The sequence below is a fragment of the Anabrus simplex genome, chromosome 14 (genome assembly GCF_040414725.1).
Source record: "Anabrus simplex isolate iqAnaSimp1 chromosome 14, ASM4041472v1, whole genome shotgun sequence".
NCBI lineage: Eukaryota > Metazoa > Arthropoda > Insecta > Orthoptera > Tettigoniidae > Anabrus > Anabrus simplex.
The window spans coordinates 92,328,890-92,355,259 of record NC_090278.1 but is presented as its reverse complement, the minus strand read 5'-3'; the positions used below and the strand labels follow the sequence as shown (position 1 = coordinate 92,355,259).

The 26,370-nt window shown below is 40.4% G+C and overlaps 1 protein-coding gene across 2 annotated transcripts in view; it reads right to left on the bottom strand.

Moving 5' to 3' along the window:
- Window positions 1–228: 228 nt before the first annotated feature.
- IntS4 (integrator complex subunit 4) overlaps window positions 229–26,370 on the bottom strand; it is a 130,320-nt gene continuing 104,178 nt past the window's right edge. For both annotated transcript variants that reach the window (XM_067157786.2, XM_067157785.2), the window contains exons 15-18: window positions 23,280–23,439; window positions 7,310–7,450; window positions 3,635–3,802; window positions 229–514 (exon numbers count right to left, since the gene is read on the bottom strand). In XM_067157786.2, the coding sequence (XP_067013887.2) occupies window positions 287–514; window positions 3,635–3,802; window positions 7,310–7,450; window positions 23,280–23,439 (697 nt within the window). In that variant the 3' untranslated portion in view covers window positions 229–286. The remainder of the gene's footprint in view (window positions 515–3,634; window positions 3,803–7,309; window positions 7,451–23,279; window positions 23,440–26,370) is intronic.

Here is a 26,370-nt window from a genome sequence, read left to right as displayed (position 1 = left end):
GTGTTCAATAAATTTCCAAGTTGTTTGAAAACATTAAAGAATAGGCTAGATAAACAATTAACAGGTAATCTGCCACCTGGATGACAGTCCTACGAACATACATATCCCATCTTGTTCCATCTATACGATGGGTCGGCGAATGAAGACAGTTCTAAATGCAGATAACTAATGATTGAATGATGGATACACAAACAGGTGAAAGAATAAGAAGATATGTACAACCCATAATAAAAGGTACTCAACAACCTTTAATGTCTTAAAAACAGTAAAATAAAACAATACACCGTTAAATGCCTCTTTTGACAGGCTTTGGTGAAACATACACTTTCACTGGTTTACAGAGGTCTATCACGCAGGGGTCAATGTCGGGCCTCAACACTGCGGCTGCAGCAGAGGCAACGGACGTTGGTCCCTTTCGAGGGATGCCCGAGCTAGCCGACGTGCACATTCCGCTCTCCGCCTCTGTCAGATCCAGAGCCAGGCTGACATCGACAGTACATGCTTCTGTCCACACCTGTCAACACACAATCAATCTCTATAAACAGAATATTCGGAATGCAAGATTCTGGAAGAAAAAATGTTGAAAAAACATAAAAGCACTAGTTCTTATGAACAGATTATGCTATCGAGTTATTTATGGTAGATTCAACAGTACAATAAAAACTGGTACAAATGTTTCAAGTAAGATCTTTCATGATGAACTGACTAGAATTGAATACAATTACTGAAGTGGAGTGGTGAAAGGAGAGGCCACCCTAGAGAAGTGCCATCAACATCCCGATCTGGCAGGAGCTGGACAAAGGGAAATGATATCATGGTTGCAATATTTTGATGAGTCTTATGTATAGTATATGAAGCAAAGCAAAGCCACCTCCGTATAGGCCATGAAGGCCCTTGGGGGAGTGGAAGGTAAAGGTTTCCACCATCGTATATGAGGTTTATATAAAGAAAAATGCCCAAATACAGTACCCGTAATTTTTTAACCTATTTTTCATGTTACCCGCATTTATTATTTTCCCCCATCCATCGTCATTTTTCCCCACTCTCCCTTGCATTGGGGTTTTACTGTACTTTATCACAGAGCATTACAGAAATGTGATGAACATAAATGCGAAGATAAAACTAAATAAACAAGAAAATGTGCACAGTAAAGAATGTGATCCCACAAACCCTTCATCCATTTTTGCATATTTATTGACAGCACTTGAAATTTATGTGCACTGTCATAACAGGGAGGAGAGAATAATGAAGATCGGACAATTACTACGTGGCGAAAAACTCTTCACACACCTCTTAAATGTAATTTGACACTTCTAGACCTATTTCAGGAGCCTCTGTGGCCCAGGCGGCAGCGCAACGGGCTCTAACCGCTGGGTTCCGCAATTCAGATCCCGGTCACTCCAAGTGAGATTTGTGCTGGACAAAGCGGAGGTGGGACAGGCTTTTCTCCGGATTTTTCTCTCATCTTTCATTCCAGCAACACTCTCCAATATCATTTCATTCTCTCTGTCATTCATTAACCATTGCCCCAGAGGAGTATAACAGGCTTCAGCAGTCGGCACAATTTCCAATCTCGCCAATGGATGGGGGCTTCATTAATTCCATTCCTGACCTGGTCAAATGACTGGAAACAGGCTGTGGATTTTCATTTTCATTAGACCTGTTTCACGTATTTGCCAACTCCGTATGGCAACCGAAAGTGCTAGTGAATTGAGTGCAGAATGAAATAAAGCAAAATACCTGGTGAGATCTTTATTACTTACAAATTTCATTTTCCGTATTGATAGATTCAATGTACAGACAAGAAATGTGTTTTTCCACCAATCAGTACTTAATTTATTGTAAACAGATTACACTAGTACCGGTTTCGGCCCCTTTACGGCCATCATCAGCTAGTACACGATTAATTTCCAGCCATTAGACAAAATCACAAGTTGTTGTTATGTTAGACATACAGATGTCTAATGGGGGATGGAAATACAATTTACAGCAGCGTGAAGTTAAAATATCTGTGGTCAAAGGTGAAGGGTACAATAAGTTAGGACAAACATATGGGCCACAATATAAAACACTCAAAAAGTTGTAACACATTAAAATTTATAAGTAATAATAATAACAACGTAAACGTTTCCACCTTTTCAATACTAAAATATATTCACAAAATTATAAATTACACAGTACTAGATAGCCAGTCACAATCTCAATGAAATCTCAGAGAAACCCAACATACTCTTCGATCTATTTATCACTTTCCTCAGAAACAATAATGCAGCCAACCTAAACTCAATCCTAAATTTAATCAAAGGTACTTTTCCAAGACAATTACACTTTCTCCCGCACCCTTCAGCCCCACCTTAAGCCCTCTTCCTAAGCCATATATAATTTTATATATGTCATTTCAATACAAGAACTTACTGATTTCCATGATTATAATTTTTACAACACCCCATTTAGACTTTATTCTTTGTTAAAAACCTCTTAGTATGTATATTCCTTGTATTATTAACTATTACCATAATAACATCTCATTTCACTTGTTATTCTTTAAAATAACATTTTCTTAGGATTTCGCCAAAAGTAATCTTTGCTCCAATACGGCTGATGATGACCCCTAGATGGGTCGAAACTAGTACCATGTAATTTATAATTTTGTGAATATATTTTAGTATTGAAAAGGTGGAAACGTTTACGTTATTATTATTACTTATATATTATTCTCAGTTCAATACGGACCAAAAACATGAAATTCATAACCATTAACATTAAAATTTGCTATGTATAAGTTAGACACTTATTAAAATTTAAGTTTGTAATGCTTAAATTCCATTCTTCTACCTTCTGTGTGGTTCCTTTGCTTCTATGTCATGTTGATTAGCTGTATGAGGTAATCTTCGAAATTTTTCTGGGGCTGATATGTGTCATATTGGTATGGACCTTTGTGTAAAGATAAGCTAATATAAGTACAGTGTGTGTATGATGGAATGCCTGGTGTGTATATGGAAAGCGTACTTACTACTGTTGTTGTGGAGGTCTTGTACCAATATGTCTGAAGGCTTGCTGTGTTCTACTACGAGTGCGTCTGGGGCTCATGTTAGCTGTAGAGGAGGGTGTAGGTGGAGGGGAAGAAGGAGTGACTATTGGGGAAGTAGGGGCGGGGTCGGGCTTGTGATTCGTCGGTTTGTTAGAGCGTGTGTTTACTATTTTGAGGTAATCATTCTTTAATGCCAGAATGGCTTTACCAAAGACGATGCTGGTTTTCTCTGTAATATCGTTAATGTTATGACTGGGATTAGCGTATTGGTCCAAATTTTAATGTGTTAAAACTTTTTAAGTGTTTTATATTGTGGCCCATATGTTTTAATGTGTTCAGTATACTCATGTCCTAACTTATTGTACCCTTCACCTTTGACCACAGATATTTTAACTTCACGCTGCTGTATATTGTATTTCCATCGCCCATTAGACATCCGGATGTCCAACATAATAACAACTTGTGATTTTGTCCAACGGCTGGAAATTAATCATGTACTAGCTGATGATGGCCGTAGAGGGGCCGAAACTGGTACTAGTGTAATCTATTTACAATAAATTAAGTACTGATTGGTGGAAAAACAAATTTCTTGTCTATACATACCTGGTGAGAGATGAGAACAGTGGTGAGAAGTCTGAAGTCTGTAGATGACGGAACAGGAGGAACACTGATGTCCAAAGCTCCATCAGACAAGGGCAAGTCTCGGTCCAAGGGTCGTAGATCTGCACGTCTGGGCACCATAAGCTGGGTTTGTTGGTCCGGATACTTCACCTGCTCGGACATCAACAAACAATGAATTAAAACTTATACCAAGAGCATTGCTTTATTATGAGACGATCATGGAAAAGAGCTGGGAATATGGGAACAATACAGTAACGACTTTTGTAGACTCAGAGAAGGGATACGACAGCATCCCCAGCCTGGCATACACAGGCACTGGCAAGGAACTAATGACAATGATAAAAGTACTACATGATAACTATTACAGCTGTGTGAAGACAACATTGGGTAGAAGAGAATGGTTTGGAACTGACAATGGAGTTGACAAGGGAGTGTTCATAATGGTTGTGATGACATAAAGGCAGCAAGGGACGATTACAGAGGGGAAGGAATGAATGTAACGATGTTTGTAGATGATGGTGTGATCTGAGGAGAATATGAGGAGATACAACAACAGCTGAAGGATTGAACAATGGGGACTGAGGATCAACGTGGAGAAGAGCAAGACAATGGTGATGAGTCGAGGAAGTAAAGAAGGAAAAGGAGCTATCAAAGTAGGAGACAAGGAACTGGAAATAGTAGAGCACAACTGGGGAGTGCCTTGTAGCGCACATCTCAAAAGATCAAAGTTTTTTGGTGGTGTTCTATGTAAGGTCCAAGTCTCGGCACTATAAAGTAAGACACAAAATACATAACACCGAAGTAAACGGAGACGTAGATTGATCTTAAAGTCCCTGTTCCAAAGAAGTTTGCTGATTCTCTTGAATGCAGTCCTTGCCTGTTCAATCCAGGACCTAATTTCAAAAGCATTGTTCCACCTGTGATCAAGTACGCTGCCAAAAAACTAAAAGCGATGGACACTCTCCAGTGATGTGCCAAGTTAACAGGTTGAATGACATGTTTGCTTATGAGCATTACTTTGGTCTTTTTCATGTTTAAACGCAGGCCTGTTGCAACATTGTTTAATAATGTCTGCACTTGTTGCAAGCAGAACACAGTCGTCTGCATATCGCAGATTATTTATTGTGAACCCATTACAAATAATGCCCTACTGTTTTCCTTCTTGTCCTCCAGAAAATGTTCTAAACACTGAAGAGGAGTGGAGAGAGAATGCAGCCTTGACTCACTCCTTGCTTTATTGCAATAGCACAGGTGTTACTGAACCTGTCAATAACACCTGTCAACCTCATGCTCACCCTCACCAGGATTACTTGATTCAAGAAGTGGAAAAAATCCAAAGAAAAACAGCTTGATTTGTTCTGGGTGATTTCCAAAAAAAAAAAAGTAGCATTACAAAAACGTTGCAAAGTTTGGGCTGGAAAGAATTGGCAGAAAGACAAGTAACATATGAGTAACAACACAGAAAAGGTTTCCACCTATTCAATACAAAATATTTCACAATATTTTAAAATTACATGGTACTAGTTTCGACCCATCTAGGGGTCATCATCAGCCACATCAAAGCAAAGATCACTCTTGACGAAATCCTAAGAACATGTTAATTTTAACAGTAAGATTATTATGGAATAACAAGTGAATGTGGTTAATGAAAAGAGATGTTAGTATGGGACAGGTAAGTAATAGCTAATAAATATACAAGTACATAAGAGGTTTGGAACAAAGTATAAAAGGAGGCTTAGTGTTGTAAAAATTATATAATCATGGAAAACAGTAAGTCCTTCATTATAAGGTCTGATTCCATTACAGGTTGGCAATAATTTGGATATTTCTACCATCCATGACAATATCATGTAGGATGTACAGCAATGTTTCACATGGTCGAAAGCTTTTTCATTATCAATAAAACAAGCATATACATCCACAGACATATCTATGTACCAAAACCTGTATCCCTAGCAATGCCTCTTTAGTGCCAAATCCATTCTTCATTCACAACTACCATACTACAGTGTATTCATGGGCGCCCGCAAGGGGGGGCAAGGGGGGGCACTTGCCCCCCCCCCTGGAATTCTAAAAATGTTGATGTTCAATTGTTTAATATCATACCAGATTATTTCATAAACTGAACTTACTGACAGTCATCTAGCATCTGTTATAACTGGAAATTTCTGTAAACAATTTAATGTTGCTGACGTTATATTGGTTTTATATTCAAGAAAATTGTTAATATGCCCCCCCCTGGAAAACATCCTGTGGGCGCCCATGAGTGTATTTAGATTTTACTGACAGAACTTATACTGTGTATATCTTCTTATGCTGCTGTCTTCAAATAAATGGGCTCATTTCTGCTTCCCAGTTTCATCAGGAGAGCAGATTTCAACATTCATTGAGAAGCCACCTTGACAGATCTTCAGTACAAATTTGGGAAGTCCAGGATAAGGAGAAAAACAGATAATCAATCATAGACACGATACAGGCTTTTGGGCTTAGGCGATGCTCAAGAAAATAAGGTGAAATTCTTTACGTTTCGCAGAGAACTTTGCTCTGCGTCATCAGAAGGAAGTCTTGACTGCCTACTAAAAAGGCTTCTCAAACAATGAGGTTTGAATTTAGACGTTATAACAGCATTAAACCATCTGCCTGTCTTCACAAATTCTTTAAGTATTTCCTCCACCCAATCAATACTGTATTAAATACGGTTGGACCCACACGTACAACTAAATTCGTCCAAGTCTGAATCGATGTACATTTTAAACACAGATTTCCACTGTATTTGTTGATTGTATTTTACCTCAATTTTTTTTATGTATCACTCTTTTTGTTATATGTCTTTCTTTATGTTATTCTAGCTGATGATGACCTCTAGGCTAGGTCGAAACATGTCCCATGTAGCTTTTTAAACAGACCATTTATAAAATGGCAAACGTGTATTGAAAGGTGGACTTTACACAATCAAATTCTTTTAGAATTTCATCTTAGGTAAAACAAATTCTAAAAAATATCCAAGCAGCTCTTCTCCTTTCTCCCAAGTTTTCCCAGCCCAAAGATTAGAACATTTTCATAACACTACTCTTTTGTCAGAAACTGCCCACAACAAATTGTGTTTCTTTCTTTTGGATCTTTTCCAGTTCTCGTATCAAGTAGTCCTGGTGAAGGTCCTGTACACTGGAAACAAACTCTAACAACGGTCTGACCAGAAACTTATACATCCTCTCATTTACAGCCTTACTACAGGAATATACTAAAAGGGAAGAAATAAAAGAATAAAAACACAGGCGGTAAAAGACAAGGAACATAGGACAAACAGAGAATTCATGAATTAATTGATATATAAGAATATGCCTGTAACTTTTTATTTCCTTTTTCAGTGTCTAGCTCCTTAGCTGAATATTGTGAGCATACTAGTCTACGATTCAGAAGGTCCCAGATTTGGTTCCTAGCCAGGGCAGAGATTTCAACTGTGTACGGTTATCTTTTTTTCTAGCTTGGGGATTGGCTCTTTGTGAGTCTTAACACACCACATGACCAACAACCACAGGAACATCCCTCCGTCGGGAAGGGCATCGGGCCGGGAAACTGGGTCAAAATAAGTGCCGACCCCAAGAAACGGGGAGAAAAGCAGGAATGAAGAAGGAGAAGATTATTACAGTGAAGTACCTTCAAACGCAATGCTCCCGTATCTCGTAGGTTGTAGATCTCTGCGTCCAGAGGGACACCCATCACCAGCCCGGCGGTGAACTTGAGAGGTGCATCCACTTCACCGGTAGGCTCTGTGATCACTGCACTTGCCATGCGGACCTGAAAAAAAAGTTCCTGCTCAGTAAAGTTTCCGACCATAAACTTGTGAAAATAAGCAAGTGTGCTTCAAAACTTACGCGACAATTCATCCTCCAGTATTTACTCTCTCTTATTTACTAGGCTGCTAGGGAATAAGAGTATACATCAGAAGATGTTCAAAGTAAAATAAGTCCATGGTGCAAGTCCTGGAAGGGATTTCGAACAATGGTCTAAGCAGTATAAATCAGAACTAAACTATATATACAATATTTCATTTAGTCCTAGCAGTACAAATAAAATATCTATTGAGGGTAGAGGGGAGAAGAGTACACAGATTTTTTTTAATGTCGCACCGACACAGACAGGTCTTATGGCGACGATGGGATAGCAAAGGCTTAGGAGAGGGAAGGAAGTGTACGTGGCCTTAATTAAGGTACAGCATTTGCCTGGTTTGAAAATGGGAAACCACGGAAAACCATCTTCAGGGCTGCCGACAGTGGGGTTCGAACCCACTATCTCCCGGATGCAAGCTTGCAGCTGCACGCCCCGAACTGCACGGCCAACTCGCCTGGTAGTCAGTTTCTGACTTATACTTATTTTCTGAACAAGAAAACTGAAAAGTATGGTACGAAAATCAGTGCAGAGAAAAGAAAGACCCTCATGATATCAAGAGGAGAAAGACAAGGGAAAGGCATTGCAAAAACTGGTGGCCAAGGCCTTGAAACTGTTGACAGTTGACGCCTTCTACCAGAGTGTAAGAAACCTTGTCTGGAATAAGAAAGTGTAAGGAGATAATGTACTAAATGTTTTATGTACCCATATTGAGACCTGAACACTGACAAGTAGATTTCAAGCCAGTGGAATGATATACCTAACAAGTACAATAGGAAAGACAAGAAGATGTGAGAAAGGAAAATGGAATTGAATGGAATGGAAAACCTAAATGAAAGAATTAATATGAGTAAACTAAGATGGATCGGGCATGCAGACTAAAGAGGATGGAGGAGAAAAAAAATACCAAAACAGATGATGAAGATGAAGTTCGAAAGGAACAGAACGAGAGGGAGACACAGTTCTCAATTATAAAAGGTTTGATGTTTGTAATAATAATTATATATATATTTACATTTTTTCTAAATGTTTGACTGGTGCAAACAGCTTAAATAATCTGCATTATCATGACCCTGAAATGTAACAACAAACCAATGGGTAAATTTTTAAAACGATAAAAATAATATTTTAGTTATTAGGATTGTGATATACCAGCTTAAGATGATCTCAGATCAAAACTAGTCCTGTAATTTTTTAAGAAATGTAAATATACGATTACTACTTCAAATAGTATTGATTAGATGGAAACATCAAACCCTTTATAACTGATAACTGTGGAAATATCCATACGGAAGATGAAACTAATATCATACGAGGGAGACTTAAAAAAAGGTGGATCAATTCAATAAAGAGGAGTGCAAGAAGAAGAATGACGAAAGAGGAATGGTGGAAGGAGAGAGGAAGGTGGAGAAGTGCCATAAATGTTCTGACCTGGCAGGAACTGGATACGGGGAAAGGGGGATGATGATGAACTGTTTTCCCTGGCAGCCTGCAAACACCCACCCACAAATTCAGCTTACAGTCATGTGAATATTATGATAATTTTACCATCTGCTACTGTTGGTTTTTTTCTCAATTCAGTTTTCCTAAATTGTTACACTGAAATATGAGGGGTCTGTCTTTTAGTAAGTACCATTCCTGCATATTTCGACTGGACTGCTGTGATGTTAAGAATGCGCAACGGCTTTCTTCATCTGTCAACATGCCGCGTAGAATTTTTGAAACGTTCGCACTGGGTGGCCATCATTCATTCATTCATTGCCAAGTGGGTGAAGTGTAAGTAGAAGTGCAATGACAGATGGAACGGTAAGGAAACGGGTTTGAATGTTGAATGTGCATGGCATCACAGAAGACTTGATGTGTGAGGTTGAAGCGACAGTTTAAGAGCAAAAACAGTACACAATTTCATCACTCTCTCTGCTTTCGGTGGATTTCATCACAGACAGTGTCGTTCTAAGACAAAGGCATACAAAAATTGGTGCCCTGTTAAGAAAAGTGCCTTATGTCGGGACTAAGTGGAAGTAGTTAAGGTGTGTACAGTGCGTCGAGAAGTTCCTGCACCCCTACATCAAAACATTATATCGTATTGTGGAGTACTTAATATAAAAACTATAGGGATCTGTATGTGCACCATGGCGCCTTACAAAGAGTTCTATCCATCACCAAGTCCTCAATGACATCTCAGCATCGGAGCATCTCAGGAGTTATCTTTCAAAAGGTTGTGACTTTGGCACAATTCTTCATTAGATGTGTACCGACCTTGAGCCGCTAGAGACTTTATTACGCCCCATAATGAGTTGTCTGGCATGGCGGCTATTTCAAAGGGGTTGGAGAAGTTGGCAAGCCACGGCCAATCCAGCAGCCTCGAAACTGTTCATCAAGGAACTTACGCACCTGAATAGCAAAATGTGCTGGAGCCCCGTCCTGCTGTAACCACACATGATCCATGATTCCCTTGTCTTGGAGCGGAGGTATTAACCAAGTTTGTAACATGTGCAAACAAGAATTTCCATTCAACTACTCTTCAGAATAATATGGTCCAAACAGGTGACGTGATGAGCTCCCGGCACATACCACAACATGAGGCGGGTTCCTTTCCAACTCTTGCACGTAATGGGGATTTTTCTTAGACCAGAAAACTACATTCCACCTCTCTGAACTGTGATATATCGCACATTCATCAGAAAATAACACTCTTGAGTACGACACGGCGCTTGGAAATTGTGCCAACAAAACATGGCAGGCTGCAAGTCGCTGCTTCATATCATTGTCAGATAATTCATTCACATGCAACAGTCTAAATCCTTTCATGGTTACATCAAATCACTGTTGATGTGACCATGCATTGTTGACCGGGACACTTGAAGTTCAGCTGAACTGCTCAATTGATTGAGTGACGGCGGCATCCACTACGCGGCCTGTCTTTGACACTGCCTGAAGCAAAAGCATGTTTCTCCCAACCAAGCAGAGTAGCTTTACGAGGTGGGGGCTCGAAACGCAGTCATTATGTCTGCCACTGTTTGCCCTGTCTGTGGTCATTCGCGCACCCAAACACACGCTACTAATCGCTCCTTAACAGTGTAACTCTGTCTGCTCACATGAGTCATGGCTTTACAACTGTAATAAGACTGAAAACAATGCTTTTTGAGAGCTTCAAAGCATGGATACCAATACAACAACTATTTAATTCCCCAATTATACAAACCTAATAGTCCATGTCATAATATAACAAAATAATAATATGAAACCAGGGGTACGGGGACTTCCCAGACACCCTGTACAGTCAAAAAAGTTTTCAAAATAATATTGTGTTTCTTTGGACAAAATTGCTGGTACTATTTTTTTAAATTTTTTTAATTTTTTTTTTAATTTTTTTTATTTTTTTATTTTTTTTTTGTAATATTTAAATGATTATAAATATGCCTTTCAATAAATGAAATTCAAACTGATAATGTTTAATATATTTGCATCGTTCCACAAAGATAGGTGCACAACATTCTATGTATCTCTCAGTCATGCCATCAACACATCACAGCCTGCATGGTTGCTAGGTAACAACGTGTCACACATCTTATATCACTAATTTCGTGGCCGAAATTTTCAAAAAGTTGAAGGATTCATTTCATTTTCCCATGTTTGTTTGGTTGCAGGTAATGTAGCAAGGGAGTGTGAGTTGTGTAGGAGGAGGAAGAACAGAGAAGTGGCTTTAAAAAAGGCAGCTCAGTGTCCCTCTGATTATTAATCATGGTAATGGACGAGATATTGAAAATGTAGCAAGAAGAATTGAGGAGGAAGAATTGAGAGCAATGATGTTTGCTGATGACTTGTTATTTGGGGAAACGGGGAACAGCATATGAAAGAACACCTGGATGCATTGGAACAAACTGGGAAGATTATGCGATAAAGCTGAGCGTAACAAAGAGTGAGTTAGTGGTTTTCTCTGCTGTGCTGCCATATGGTGTCACATCAACTAAGCCTTCAAGAACTGTGTTCCACCATATGGAGTCACACCATCTAAAAGCTGAAGATCTGTGTTATGCCATATGTCAACACATGGTGCCAAACCTGCTAAAAAAAGTCTGATTTTCATTTTTATTGCTTATCACTGTAGATAAAATTTTAACTGGTACTCTGTAACAAAAATTGTTGTTGTACTCTGTAACAATAATTACCATCTGCTGAAACAGAACTATATAGCTCCCTAACAAAGCCCCAATCAATCAATCAATACTGATCTGCATTTAGGGCAGTCGCCCAGGTGGCAGATTCCCTATCTGTTGCTTTCCTAGCCTTTTCCGAAATGATTTCAAAGAAATTGGAAATTTATTGAACATCTCCCTTGGTAAGTTATTCCAATCCCTAACTCCCCTTCCTATAAATGAATATTTGCCCCAGTTTGTCCTCTTGAATTCCAACTTTATCTTCATATTGTGATCTTTCCTACTTTTATAGACGCCATTCAAACCTATTCGTCTACTAATGTCATTCCACGCCATCTCTCCGCTGACAGCTCGGAACATACCACTTATAATACCAATATAAATGGTCCGTTATTGGACATTATAAATTTTCCAGCTAGCTCATTCTTGGTTGCCAGCGTTTCGCCCTCGTGTGCTAGGGTGGGCTCATCAGTTGGTACCTAGCACACCTACCAATACGCTGGCTAGTGCATACCGTGGAGGCCACTGCGTAGGCTAACTGGACCCACCGGCAGTGCCAATGCACTAAGAGACTTTGTCTCATCACTAAAAATTGATGCCTGCTTGGCCATCAGATGATATAGATGTTGATTCCCATAGGGAATCTGAAATATTTGTCCTGAATGAGCAAATTTATAATACCAATATAAATGGTCCGTTATTGGACATTATAAATTTTCCAGCTAGCTCATTCTTGGTTGCCAGCGTTTCGCCCTCGTGTGCTAGGGTGGGCTCATCAGTTGGTACCTAGCACACCTACCAATACGCTGGCTAGTGCATACCGTGGAGGCCACTGCGTAGGCTAACTGGACCCACCGGCAGTGCCAATGCACTAAGAGACTTTGTCTCATCACTAAAAATTGATGCCTGCTTGGCCATCAGATGATATAGATGTTGATTCCCATAGGGAATCTGAAATATTTGTCCTGAATGAGCAAATTTATAATATCAATATAAATGGTCCGTTATTGGACATTATAAATTTTCCAGCTAGCTCATTCTTGGTTGCCAGCGTTTCGCCCTCGTGTGCTAGGGTGGGCTCATCAGTTGGTACCTAGCACACCTACCAATACGCTGGCTAGTGCATACCGTGGAGGCCACTGCGTAGGCTAACTGGACCCACCGGCAGTGCCAATGCACTAAGAGACTTTGTCTCATCACTAAAAATTGATGCCTGCTTGGCCATCAGATGATATAGATGTTGATTCCCATAGGGAATCTGAAATATTTGTCCTGAATGAGCAAATTTATAATACCAATATAAATGGTCCGTTATTGGACATTATAAATTTTCCAGCTAGCTCATTCTTGGTTGCCAGCGTTTCGCCCTCGTGTGCTAGGGTGGGCTCATCAGTTGGTACCTAGCACACCTACCAATACGCTGGCTAGTGCATACCGTGGAGGCCACTGCGTAGGCTAACTGGACCCACCGGCAGTGCCAATGCACTAAGAGACTTTGTCTCATCACTAAAAATTGATGCCTGCTTGGCCATCAGATGATATAGATGTTGATTCCCATAGGGAATCTGAAATATTTGTCCTGAATGAGCAAATTTATAATACCAATATAAATGGTCCGTTATTGGACATTATAAATTTTCCAGCTAGCTCATTCTTGGTTGCCAGCGTTTCGCCCTCGTGTGCTAGGGTGGGCTCATCAGTTGGTACCTAGCACACCTACCAATACGCTGGCTAGTGCATACCGTGGAGGCCACTGCGTAGGCTAACTGGACCCACCGGCAGTGCCAATGCACTAAGAGACTTTGTCTCATCACTAAAAATTGATGCCTGCTTGGCCATCAGATGATATAGATAGGCATCAATTTTTAGTGATGAGACAAAGTCTCTTAGTGCATTGGCACTGCCGGTGGGTCCAGTTAGCCTACGCAGTGGCCTCCACGGTATGCACTAGCCAGCGTATTGGTAGGTGTGCTAGGTACCAACTGATGAGCCCACCCTAGCACACGAGGGCGAAACGCTGGCAACCAAGAATGAGCTAGCTGGAAAATTTATAATGTCCAATAACGGACCATTTATATTGGTATTATAAATTTGCTCATTCAGGACAAATATTTCAGATTCCCTATGGGAATCAACATCTATATCATCTGATGGCCAAGCAGGCATCAATTTTTAGTGATGAGACAAAGTCTCTTAGTGCATTGGCACTGCCGGTGGGTCCAGTTAGCCTACGCAGTGGCCTCCACGGTATGCACTAGCCAGCGTATTGGTAGGTGTGCTAGGTACCAACTGATGAGCCCACCCTAGCACACGAGGGCGAAACGCTGGCAACCAAGAATGAGCTAGCTGGAAAATTTATAATGTCCAATAACGGACCATTTATATTGGTATTATAAATTTGCTCATTCAGGACAAATATTTCAGATTCCCTATGGGAATCAACATCTATATCATCTGATGGCCAAGCAGGCATCAATTTTTAGTGATGAGACAAAGTCTCTTAGTGCATTGGCACTGCCGGTGGGTCCAGTTAGCCTACGCAGTGGCCTCCACGGTATGCACTAGCCAGCGTATTGGTAGGTGTGCTAGGTACCAACTGATGAGCCTACCCTAGCACACGAGGGCGAAACGCTGGCAACCAAGAATGAGCTAGCTGGAAAATTTATAATGTCCAATAACGGACCATTTATATTGGTATTATAAATTTGCTCATTCAGGACAAATATTTCAGATTCCCTATGGGAATCAACATCTATATCATCTGATGGCCAAGCAGGCATCAATTTTTAGTGATGAGACAAAGTCTCTTAGTGCATTGGCACTGCCGGTGGGTCCAGTTAGCCTACGCAGTGGCCTCCACGGTATGCACTAGCCAGCGTATTGGTAGGTGTGCTAGGTACCAACTGATGAGCCCACCCTAGCACACGAGGGCGAAACGCTGGCAACCAATGAGCTAGCTGGAAAATTTATAATGTCCAATAACGGACCATTTATATTGGTATTATAAATTTGCTCATTCAGGACAAATATTTCAGATTCCCTATGGGAATCAACATCTATATCATCTGATGGCCAAGCAGGCATCAATTTTTAGTGATGAGACAAAGTCTCTTAGTGCATTGGCACTGCCGGTGGGTCCAGTTAGCCTACGCAGTGGCCTCCACGGTATGCACTAGCCAGCGTATTGGTAGGTGTGCTAGGTACCAACTGATGAGCCCACCCTAGCACACGAGGGCGAAACGCTGGCAACCAAGAATGAGCTAGCTGGAAAATTTATAATGTCCAATAACGGACCATTTATATTGGTATTATAAATTTGCTCATTCAGGACAAATATTTCAGATTCCCTATGGGAATCAACATCTATATCATCTGATGGCCAAGCAGGCATCAATTTTTAGTGATGAGACAAAGTCTCTTAGTGCATTGGCACTGCCGGTGGGTCCAGTTAGCCTACGCAGTGGCCTCCACGGTATGCACTAGCCAGCGTATTGGTAGGTGTGCTAGGTACCAACTGATGAGCCCACCCTAGCACACGAGGGCGAAACGCTGGCAACCAAGAATGAGCTAGCTGGAAAATTTATAATGTCCAATAACGGACCATTTATATTGGTATTATAAATTTGCTCATTCAGGACAAATATTTCAGATTCCCTATGGGAATCAACATCTATATCATCTGATGGCCAAGCAGGCATCAATTTTTAGTGATGAGACAAAGTCTCTTAGTGCATTGGCACTGCCGGTGGGTCCAGTTAGCCTACGCAGTGGCCTCCACGGTATGCACTAGCCAGCGTATTGGTAGGTGTGCTAGGTACCAACTGATGAGCCCACCCTAGCACACGAGGGCGAAACGCTGGCAACCAAGAATGAGCTAGCTGGAAAATTTATAATGTCCAATAACGGACCATTTATATTGGTATTATAAATTTGTTCATTCAGGACAAATATTTCAGATTCCCTATGGGAATCAACATCTATATCATCTGATGGCCAAGCAGGCATCAATTTTTAGTGATGAGACAAAGTCTCTTAGTGCATTGGCACTGCCGGTGGGTCCAGTTAGCCTACGCAGTGGCCTCCACGGTATGCACTAGCCAGCGTATTGGTAGGTGTGCTAGGTACCAACTGATGAGCCCACCCTAGCACACGAGGGCGAAACGCTGGCAACCAAGAATGAGCTAGCTGGAAAATTTATAATGTCCAATAACGGACCATTTATATTGGTATTATAAATTTGCTCATTCAGGACAAATATTTCAGATTCCCTATGGGAATCAACATCTATATCATCTGATGGCCAAGCAGGCATCAATTTTTAGTGATGAGACAAAGTCTCTTAGTGCATTGGCACTGCCGGTGGGTCCAGTTAGCCTACGCAGTGGCCTCCACGGTATGCACTAGCCAGCGTATTGGTAGGTGTGCTAGGTACCAACTGATGAGCCCACCCTAGCACACGAGGGCGAAACGCTGGCAACCAAGAATGAGCTAGCTGGAAAATTTATAATGTCCAATAACGGACCATTTATATTGGTATTATAAATTTGCTCATTCAGGACAAATATTTCAGATTCCCTATGGGAATCAACATCTATATCATCTGATGGCCAAGCAGGCATCAATTTTTAGTGATGAGACAAAGTCTCTTAGTGCATTGGCACTGCCGGTGGGTCCAGTTAGCCTACGCAGTGGCCTCCACGGTATGCACTAGCCAGCGTATTGGTAGGTGTGCTAGGTACCAACTGATGAGCCCACCCTAGCACACGAGGGCGAAACGCTGGCAACCAAGAATGAGCTAGCTGGAAAATTTATAATGTCCAATAACGGACCATTTATATTGGTATTATAAATTTGCTCATTCAGGACAAATATTTCAGATTCCCTATGGGAATCAACATCTATATCATCTGATGGCCAAGCAGGCATCAATTTTTAGTGATGAGACAAAGTCTCTTAGTGCATTGGCACTGCCGGTGGGTCCAGTTAGCCTACGCAGTGGCCTCCACGGTATGCACTAGCCAGCGTATTGGTAGGTGTGCTAGGTACCAACTGATGAGCCCACCCTAGCACACGAGGGCGAAACGCTGGCAACCAAGAATGAGCTAGCTGGAAAATTTATAATGTCCAATAACGGACCATTTATATTGGTATTATAAATTTGCTCATTCAGGACAAATATTTCAGATTCCCTATGGGAATCAACATCTATATCATCTGATGGCCAAGCAGGCATCAATTTTTAGTGATGAGACAAAGTCTCTTAGTGCATTGGCACTGCCGGTGGGTCCAGTTAGCCTACGCAGTGGCCTCCACGGTATGCACTAGCCAGCGTATTGGTAGGTGTGCTAGGTACCAACTGATGAGCCCACCCTAGCACACGAGGGCGAAACGCTGGCAACCAAGAATGAGCTAGCTGGAAAATTTATAATGTCCAATAACGGACCATTTATATTGGTATTATAAATTTGCTCATTCAGGACAAATATTTCAGATTCCCTATGGGAATCAACATCTATATCATCTGATGGCCAAGCAGGCATCAATTTTTAGTGATGAGACAAAGTCTCTTAGTGCATTGGCACTGCCGGTGGGTCCAGTTAGCCTACGCAGTGGCCTCCACGGTATGCACTAGCCAGCGTATTGGTAGGTGTGCTAGGTACCAACTGATGAGCCCACCCTAGCACACGAGGGCGAAACGCTGGCAACCAAGAATGAGCTAGCTGGAAAATTTATAATGTCCAATAACGGACCATTTATATTGGTATTATAAATTTGCTCATTCAGGACAAATATTTCAGATTCCCTATGGGAATCAACATCTATATCAACATACCACTTAGTCGAGCAGCTCTTCTTCTTTCTCTCAATTCTTCCCAACCCAAACATTGCAACATTTTTGTAACGCTACTCTTTTGTCGGAAATCACCCAGAACAAATCGAGCTGCTTTTCTTTGGATTTTTTCCAGTTCTTGAATCAGGTAATCCTGGTGAGGGTCCCATACACTGGAACCATACTCTAGTTGGGGTCTTACCAGAGACTTATATGCACTCTCCTTTACATCCTTACTACAACCCCTAAACACCCTCATAACCATGTGCAGAGATCGGTACCCTTTATTTACAATCCCATTTATGTGATTACCCCAGTGAAGATCTTTCCTTATATTAACACCTAGATACTTACAATGATCCCCAAAAGGAACTTTCACCCCATCAACGCAGTAATTAAAACTGACAGGACTTTTCCTATTTGTAAAACTCACAACCTGACTTTTAGCCCCATTTATCAACATACCATTGCCTGCTGTCCATCTCACAATATTTTCGAGGTCACGTTGCAGTTGCTCACAATCTTGTAACTTATTTATCACTCTATAGAGAATAACATCATCCGCAAAAAGCCTTAGCTCCGATTCCACTCCTTTACTCATATCATTTATATATATAAGAAAACATAAAGGTCCGATAACACTGCCCTGAGGAACTCCCCTCTCAACCATTACAGGGTCAGACAAAGCTTCACCTACTCTAACTCTCTGAGATCTATTTTCTAGAAATATAGCAACCCATTCAGTCACTCTTTTGTCTAGTCCAATTGCACTCATTTTTGCCAGTAGTCTCCCATGATCCACCCTATCAAATGCTTTAGACATGTCAATCGCGATGCAGTCCATTTGACCTCCAGAATCCAAGATATCTGCTGTATCTTGCTGGAATCCTACAAGTTGAGCTTCAGTGGAATAACCTTTCCTAAAACCGAATTGCCTTCTATCGAACCAGTTATTAATTTCACAAACATGTCTAATATAATCAGAAAGAATGCCTTCCCAAAGCTTACATACAATGCATGTCAAACTTACTGGCCTGTAATTTTCAGCTTTATGTCTATCACCCTTTCCTTTATACACAGGGGCTACTATAGCAACTCCCCATTCATCTGGTATAGCTCCTTCGACCAAACAATAATCAAATAAGTACTTCAGATATGGTACTATATCCCAACCCATTGTCTTTAGTATATCCCCAGAAATCTGATCAATTCCAGCCGCTTTTCTAGTTTTCAACTTTTGTATCTTATTGTAAATGACATTGTTATCATACGTAAATTTTATTACTTCTTTGGCCTTAGTCTCTTCCTCTATCTCGACATTATTCTTGTAACCAACAATCTTTACATACTGCTGACTGAATACTTCTGCCTTTTGAAGATCCTCACATACACACTCCCCTTGTTCATTAATTATTCCTGGAATGTCCTTCTTGGAACCTGTTTCTGCCTTAAAATACCTATACATACCCTTCCATTTTTCACTAAAATTTGTATGACTGCCAATTATGCTTGCCATCATGTTATCCTTAGCTGCCTTCTTTGCTAGATTCAATTTTCTAGTAAGTTCCTTCAATTTCTCCTTACTTCCACAGCCATTTCTAACTCTCTCAGGCTCTCAGAAACAGTCTCTACACAATACATATTTTTTTAATTGTGAAAAACTGTTCCAAGTAAACTAAAATCAAAATACTTTTCTTTAAAGTAAATATTTGCTAAATGTGCTTGAGTCATCAGTCCAGAGACTGGTTAGATGCAGCTCTCCATAGCCACCATATCCTGTGCTAACCTTTTCATTTCTACGAAACTACTGCATCCTACATCTGCTTTAAAATGCCTGTCATATTCATACCTTGGTCTACCCCTACCGTTCTTACCACCTACACTTCCCTCAAAAACCAACTGAACAATTCCTGGGTGTCTTAAGATGTGTCCTATCATTCTATCTCTTCTTCTCGTCAAATTTAGCCAAATCGATCTCCTCTCGCCAATTCGATTCAGTATCTCTTCATTTGTGATTCGATCTATCTATCTCACCTTCAGCATTCTTCAGTAACACCACATTTCAAAAGCTTCTATTCTATTTCTTTCTGAGCTAGTTATTGTCCATGTTTCACTTCCTTACAATGCCATGCTCCACACGAAAGTCTTCAAAAACATCTTCCTAATTCCTATATCAATGTTTGAAGTGAGCAAATTCCTTTTCTTAAGAAAGCTCTTCCTTGCTTGTGCTAATCTGCATTTTATGTCCTCCTTACTTCTGCCATCGTTACTTATTTTACTACACAAGTAACAAAATTCATCTACTTCCTTTAAGACTTCATTTCCTAATTTAATATTTCCTGCATCACCTGCCTTCGTTTGACTACACCCCATTACTTTTGTTTTGGACTTATTTATTTTCATCTTGTACACCTTACCCAAGACTTCGTCCATACCATTCAGCAGCTTCTCGAGATCCTCTGCAGTCTCAGAAAAAACAACAATATCATTGGCAAATCTCAAGGTTTTGACTTCCTCTCCTTGGATTGTGATACCCTTTCCAAATTCCTCTGTGATTTCCTTTACTGCCTGTTCTATGTAAACACTGAAAAGGAGGGGGGACAAACTGCAGCTTTGCCTCACTCCGTTCTGGATTGCTGCTTCTTTTTCAAAGCCCTCGATTCTTATCACTGCAGACTGATTTTTATACAGATTGTAGATAATTCTTCGTTCTCAGGATCTGATCCCAATCACCTTCAGAATCTTAAATAACTTGGTCTAATCAACATTATCGAATGCCTTTTCTAGATCTACGAATGCCATGTATGTGGGCTTGTCCTTCTTGATTCGATCCTCTAAGATCAGACGTAAAGTCAAGATTGATTCACATGTTCCTACATTTCTTCTGAAGCCAAACTGATCTTCTTCCAACTCATCTTCAACTTGTTTTTCCATTATTTTGTAAACAATACGTGTTAAAATTTTGCAAGCATGAGATACTAAACTAATTGGTGTGATAGTTTTCACATTCTGCCGAAAATCGGATGGGACTTCTCCTGTCTTATACATCTTACACACTAAATGGAATAACCTTACCATGCTGGTTTCTCCTAAGGCAGTCAGTAATTCAGGGGGAAAGTCATCTATTCCAGGTGCCTTGTTCCTATTTAGGTCGCTCACAGCTCCGTCAAACTCTGATCTCAAAATTGGGTCCCCCATTTCATCAGCATCAACAGCCTCTTCTTGTTCCAGAACCAAATTATCTACATCTTCACCTTGATACAACTGTTCGATATGTTCCTGCCATCTTTCTGCTTTGTCTTCTTTCCCTAGAAGTGACTTTCCATCTGAGTTCTTAATATTCATACTCCTAGATTTCCTTTCTCCAAAGTTTACCTTGATTTTCCTGTATGCAGCATCTACCTTTCCTAGGACCATACAACCTTCGACATCCTTGCACTTCTCCTTCAGCCATTCTTCCTTAGCTACGTTGCACTTTCTATCCACTTCATTCTTTAATCGCCTGTATTCTTTTCTGCCCTCTTCATTTCTAGCATTCTTGTATTTTCGTCGTTCATCAATCAGGTCTAGTATCTCCTGAGTTATCCACTGATTCTTAGTTGATCTTTTCTTCCTTCCTAAAATTTCTTCAGCAGCCCTGCTGACTTCATTTTTCATGATTATCCACTCTTCTTCTATTGTCTTTCCTTCAGCCTTTTCATTTAGTCCTTTTGCAACATGTTCTTTGAAACAATCCCTCACATTCTTTTCTTTCAACTTGTCTAGATCCCACCTCTTTTCATTCTATCCTTTCTTCAATTTCTTCAGCTTCAGATGGCATTTCATGACCAACAAGTTGTGATCAGAGTCCACGTCTGCTCCTGGGAAAGTTTTGCAATCCAGCACCTGATTTCTGAATCTCAGCCTAATCACAATGAAGTCTATTTGATATAATCCAGTGTCTCCAGGTCTCTTTCAATATCAATTGTTTTGCATTGGATTTTTAATTTGTTATACAAATAAATATGTTTTACTAACATCTTATAAGGAATGTTGCAGTTGCGTGCAAACACAAGTTGACAGGACAAGTTGGTTCAAAACTAGTGGGCTGAGACAGGGAAGTGTTCTATCACCAATCCTGTTTACAATAGTAATGGATGACATCATGAGAACAGCAAAAGCAGCATATGGAGGAAGAGAAATGAACATGATGTTATTTGCAAATGATATTGTGATTTGGGGAGAAGACAACAGGAAGGTTCAAGAACAGTTGAATGTGGTGAATGGGAAGATTGAAGAATGTGGATTGAAAATAAGTGTAGAAAAGAGTAAAACTCTTGTTATGACTAGAGGGGAGAAAGAAGGGAAAGGTCAGATTAGACTTGCGGACAAGCCCCTGGAAGTAGTGGAAACGTTTAAATACCTGGGGAGTGAATTAATGGAGAATGCTCGACTGGATGCTGAGATTAGTAAAAGGATTCAAGCTGGAAGTTGTTTCTATCATAGTGTACGAAATATGTTATGGGACAAAGATGTGCCAATGGAAGCAAAGGATACTATGTACAAGAAGTATTACGTACCCATAACAACTTACGGAGCAGAAACTTGGACAATGACAAAGAAGGATGAGAGTCGAATACAGGCAGCCGAAATGAAATTCTTGAGGAGTATGATACAGAAGAGTAGACGAGACAAAATAAGGAATGAGAAAATCCGGGAAGAAATTGGAGTGGAAAAAATGAATGATAGAATAGAGAAGAGCCGACTAAGATGGTTTGGGCACATAAAGCGAATGAGCGACGAAAGAATGCCAAAAAGGGTGATGGAAATGCAAATCCAAGGAAGGAGAGGCCGTGGACGACCACGATTGAGATGGAAGGATACCATCCAACGCAGCATTATAGAAAGAAACCTGGACTGGGACACAGTGTTGGAGGAGGAGTGGTGGAAAGACCGAAGAAAGTGGAGAGGAACCATATTTGCCCCTACTCGGCTACAGCTGGATATAGGGAAATGATGATGATGATGATGATTATTATACATATGTGAGGGAAAGGGCGAAGGGGTTAAGTTTCAACATGCGAGAGTTCTCGCACCAATACGCTAGCCTTATCTTGATTTTTCTCCTCTTTCCATTTCTCCATCTTCCAACACTGACCTGCCTTTTTATTACCCTGTTACGTGTTCGCATTCATGTTCCACCTTTGTGTACGTAACTTGATTCTTACCTAGTTAAGTCATTGTTCTCCGCCCGTTTCTTAAAACATCTAATGTCAAGAAAACTACACAATCATTGGCTTTTGTCATGGGGTTGTTTAATGTTGAACACATTTCTCAGCAGACAATGTAGGAGTCCCCATACTATGAAAAACGTAAAATTATGCAATTTCCTCAATTGTGCCAAAAGTTGAAGGGCTACCCAGAGAGGATTCAAATTGTGAGTCTTGGGTAGTGGTGCTTAAGTGAAACAGTGCAGTGACTCCCATTAGCGCTAATAGTGATAGAAAAAGGCAAACTGCTAATTTAATTGACCAGATAACGATGATTAAAAAAATGATTGTAATTTTTAGGAATAAATAAGGAATATATTATCATATTTTATTATTTTTTATGTACCAAAAATTCGTACCTCATATCCCTAGGATGCTCAACATAGAGCTGCGGCTAGAACTGAGGATTTCTTTTGGTGGTGGGGGTTTTTTTTCACACAGAACCAGACTGTGTGATCATTTGAAACGTTGGTAACGAAAAGGGGTAGCATGAAACTTACAGCAGTGTTGGGTCTGGGAGGTGGTGTAGGCACAGACGCTTGTAACAGAGGCAGCAGACTGCGAGCCACAGGGCCCGGTTTAGTCTCGTCCAACATTCCCATCTCCTTGAACACAGAGGCTGCGAATGGCTCCGGAGTCAGGTTGTGCTCAGACAGGTACCTAAAAAAATACACCACAACTCAACTGTGTCATAACGTCACTGTAAGTTCTGTGCTGAGAATGTGAAGCACCTGCAGAAAATAATAATCAAATATAAAAGCTTTCTATTCATCGATGCGGTTTAACATCCCAAGCATTTGCCTGGTGTGAAAATGAGAAACTAGCTTGAGGACTGCCAACGGTGGGATTCAAACTGACCGTCTCCCGAATGCACACTCACAGCCAAGCGACACTAAACGCACAGCCAACCTGGTTGGTAAGTGACCCACTTGAATGCTATTCATGAGCTTGATAGCTGAAGTCACTTAAGTGCGGCCAGTATCCAGTATTCGGGAGATAGTGGGTTCGAACCCCACTGTCGGCAGCCCTGAACATGGTTTTCCGACGTTTCCCATCTTCACACCAGGCAAATGCTGGGGGGCTGTACCTTAATTAAGGCCTCGGCAGTCTCCTTCCAACTCACAGCCCTTTCCTATCCCATCGTCGCCATAAGAGCTATCTGTGTCAGTGCAACATTAAAATAAAAACTTTTTGAAAAAAACTGAAAGCTATTCAGTAGAATGTGATGAGACATGACGCACAGCACTGACTGTTTCATGGAATTTACTGAACGTTCCATTTTTAACTATAATCTATTAGCTCCATAGTTGTATTGATAGTTCAAGCACACAAGTATGAAGGATGAGTTCTCCACCTAATCAATACTTTATTTTACATAGTGTCAATATTATTGACATAAAAAGACAGTGCCGGTTTCGACCTGTAAATAGGTCATCTTCAGCTGTTGAAGAACCTGTTTAATACCAACTGTACAGAATAAATACTACTAAAATTAAAAGTAAACAAGAATGCCATTAAAATAAACATAAATGCCACTATTCTAAAAAATACTTAATGTTAAGATATATACATATTATGGTACACTTTTGGGGTTAAAGGGCTTTTACCCTAGCCCCATGATTTCTACAGATTTCAAAAATTATATTTGCTGAAGTTGAAATTGGATACAATTCTTAGAGTTTATGAAGAATCACTGATATTCTAGTGTCAAGCTCGGATATCTAATGTTAAATGCCAACACTATATCAAACGGTTTTATGAGATGATTCAAAGTGCATTGCTGGGCCGCAAATATGCGGGGACGTCGTGTTCATTAGAATAAGAGGTTTAGTAACCTGTTAACAGATAATACATTGCTCATTCTCAGTCTTTATCAATGCTGAAAAACATGCTAGTTTATATTAGACTTCCTTGTTGAGGTTTACGTTGCTGTGTGCGACATGCTGAAATCGATGAAAGTGAGTTGTAGGTGCTCCCCTCTTCATACTTGTGTTCACTCAGGAAAATTTAAAAAATCTGAGAAAGAAGAAAAGGTAGGTAGGTATTAGAATAACTGATAGAGAGTGCCTGTTAAGTGAGAGAGAGTGAGAGTAAGTGTGTGTTTTTTTACTTACTTGTGAGCTGGATATGTCCTCGAGCGTGCTGCACATTTTAACATAGCCTAATCGGCTCAATTAATGGAAGGAAGGAGCAAAGGTCAGTAAGTTGGTAGTTGTCGCAAAAGAAAATATCTCATAAATCTGTGACTCTAGGGGGTCTCGTGCCAGGTATCAGACTTATTAACGGACCTATCTGCTTGGATGTAATGTACAGTAGTTAAATATTTACAATATTCGCAGATGCAGATAAACATTCACGGATGCGGGTGTGGATGCAGAGCAGATGCGGATAATATTTTGTATATCTGCTCAGGGCTCTGCCTATATTGTGTCGCCTCTGTGGTTCATTAAGCAATATTATTAGAGTTTGTGATTTTTAGCATTTGCAATAAATGCGAAATATGCCGAAACTTTGTCAGTGTATGTGCCTTCATCTTATATGACCCGTACGGGTGGTTTTTAACGATTTTGAATTCGCGATAAAATGCGAAATTGGTCCAAAATGCGAAATTATACCATTTATGCAAAATAGATGCGAAACTCTCAGTTTTATACGAAATAAACATATATTTTTTAAAATGATGCATTTTTCTTAAAAATAAGATATAAATGTTGTTATTTATTTCAGGAGAAATAATTATTACGGCGCCTATTACGATCGTAAAGCGGTAACATGCTTTGACGGACACTTCCGTCTTGGTGCACGGAACATCTATAAGTTCATTATCGCAGTTAGCTGGTTGGAGAGATTTATTCTCTTTGTTTTGCAGCCTAACCGATTGATGTCAGATGATATCTGAAGCTATTTTCTCTGTGTAAATAGTAACTCTGAGCTGAAATACGGAAAATAAAAAGCACCTAATTTTGCCGCTTGTTGTAAACAATCATGGCGGCATCCAAGCGCGGCATGGATGAGTTTATTCGTAACTGGCTTGAAAATAGTGATGTTGAAAGCAGAAAAGATTCTCTGGAAAGTGAAAATACTTCTTCTTCAAATGACAGTGATGAAAGTGATTCTGATTTCAGTTCCGAGATGATAGTGCCAATTGAAACAACGTGACAAAACCAGAATGCAACAAGAGCGAGTGAGAAGTCTAGTTTTCCTTTTTTTTCTTTTTGCTAGTTGTTTTACGTCGCACCGACAGATAGTTCTTACGGCGACGATGGGACAGGAAAGGCTTAGGAATGGGAAGGAAGCAGCCATGACCTTAATTACGGTACAGTCCCAGCACTTGCCTGGTGTGAAAATGGGAAACCACGGAAAATTATCTTCAGGGCTGCCGTGCCGACAATGGGGTTTGAACCCGTTATCTCCTGGATGCGAGCTCACACCTGCGCGCTCCTAACCACACGGCCAACTCGCCCGTTGAGAAGTCTAGTAAAATGATACTTGGAATTATGTTCTTCTTGACAATAAGCCTCTTTCTGTAACAGGTAAACCAGCTTCTGAAATTCACTCTATAGTGAGGAGGGGGTTGGGTAATAATCCGAA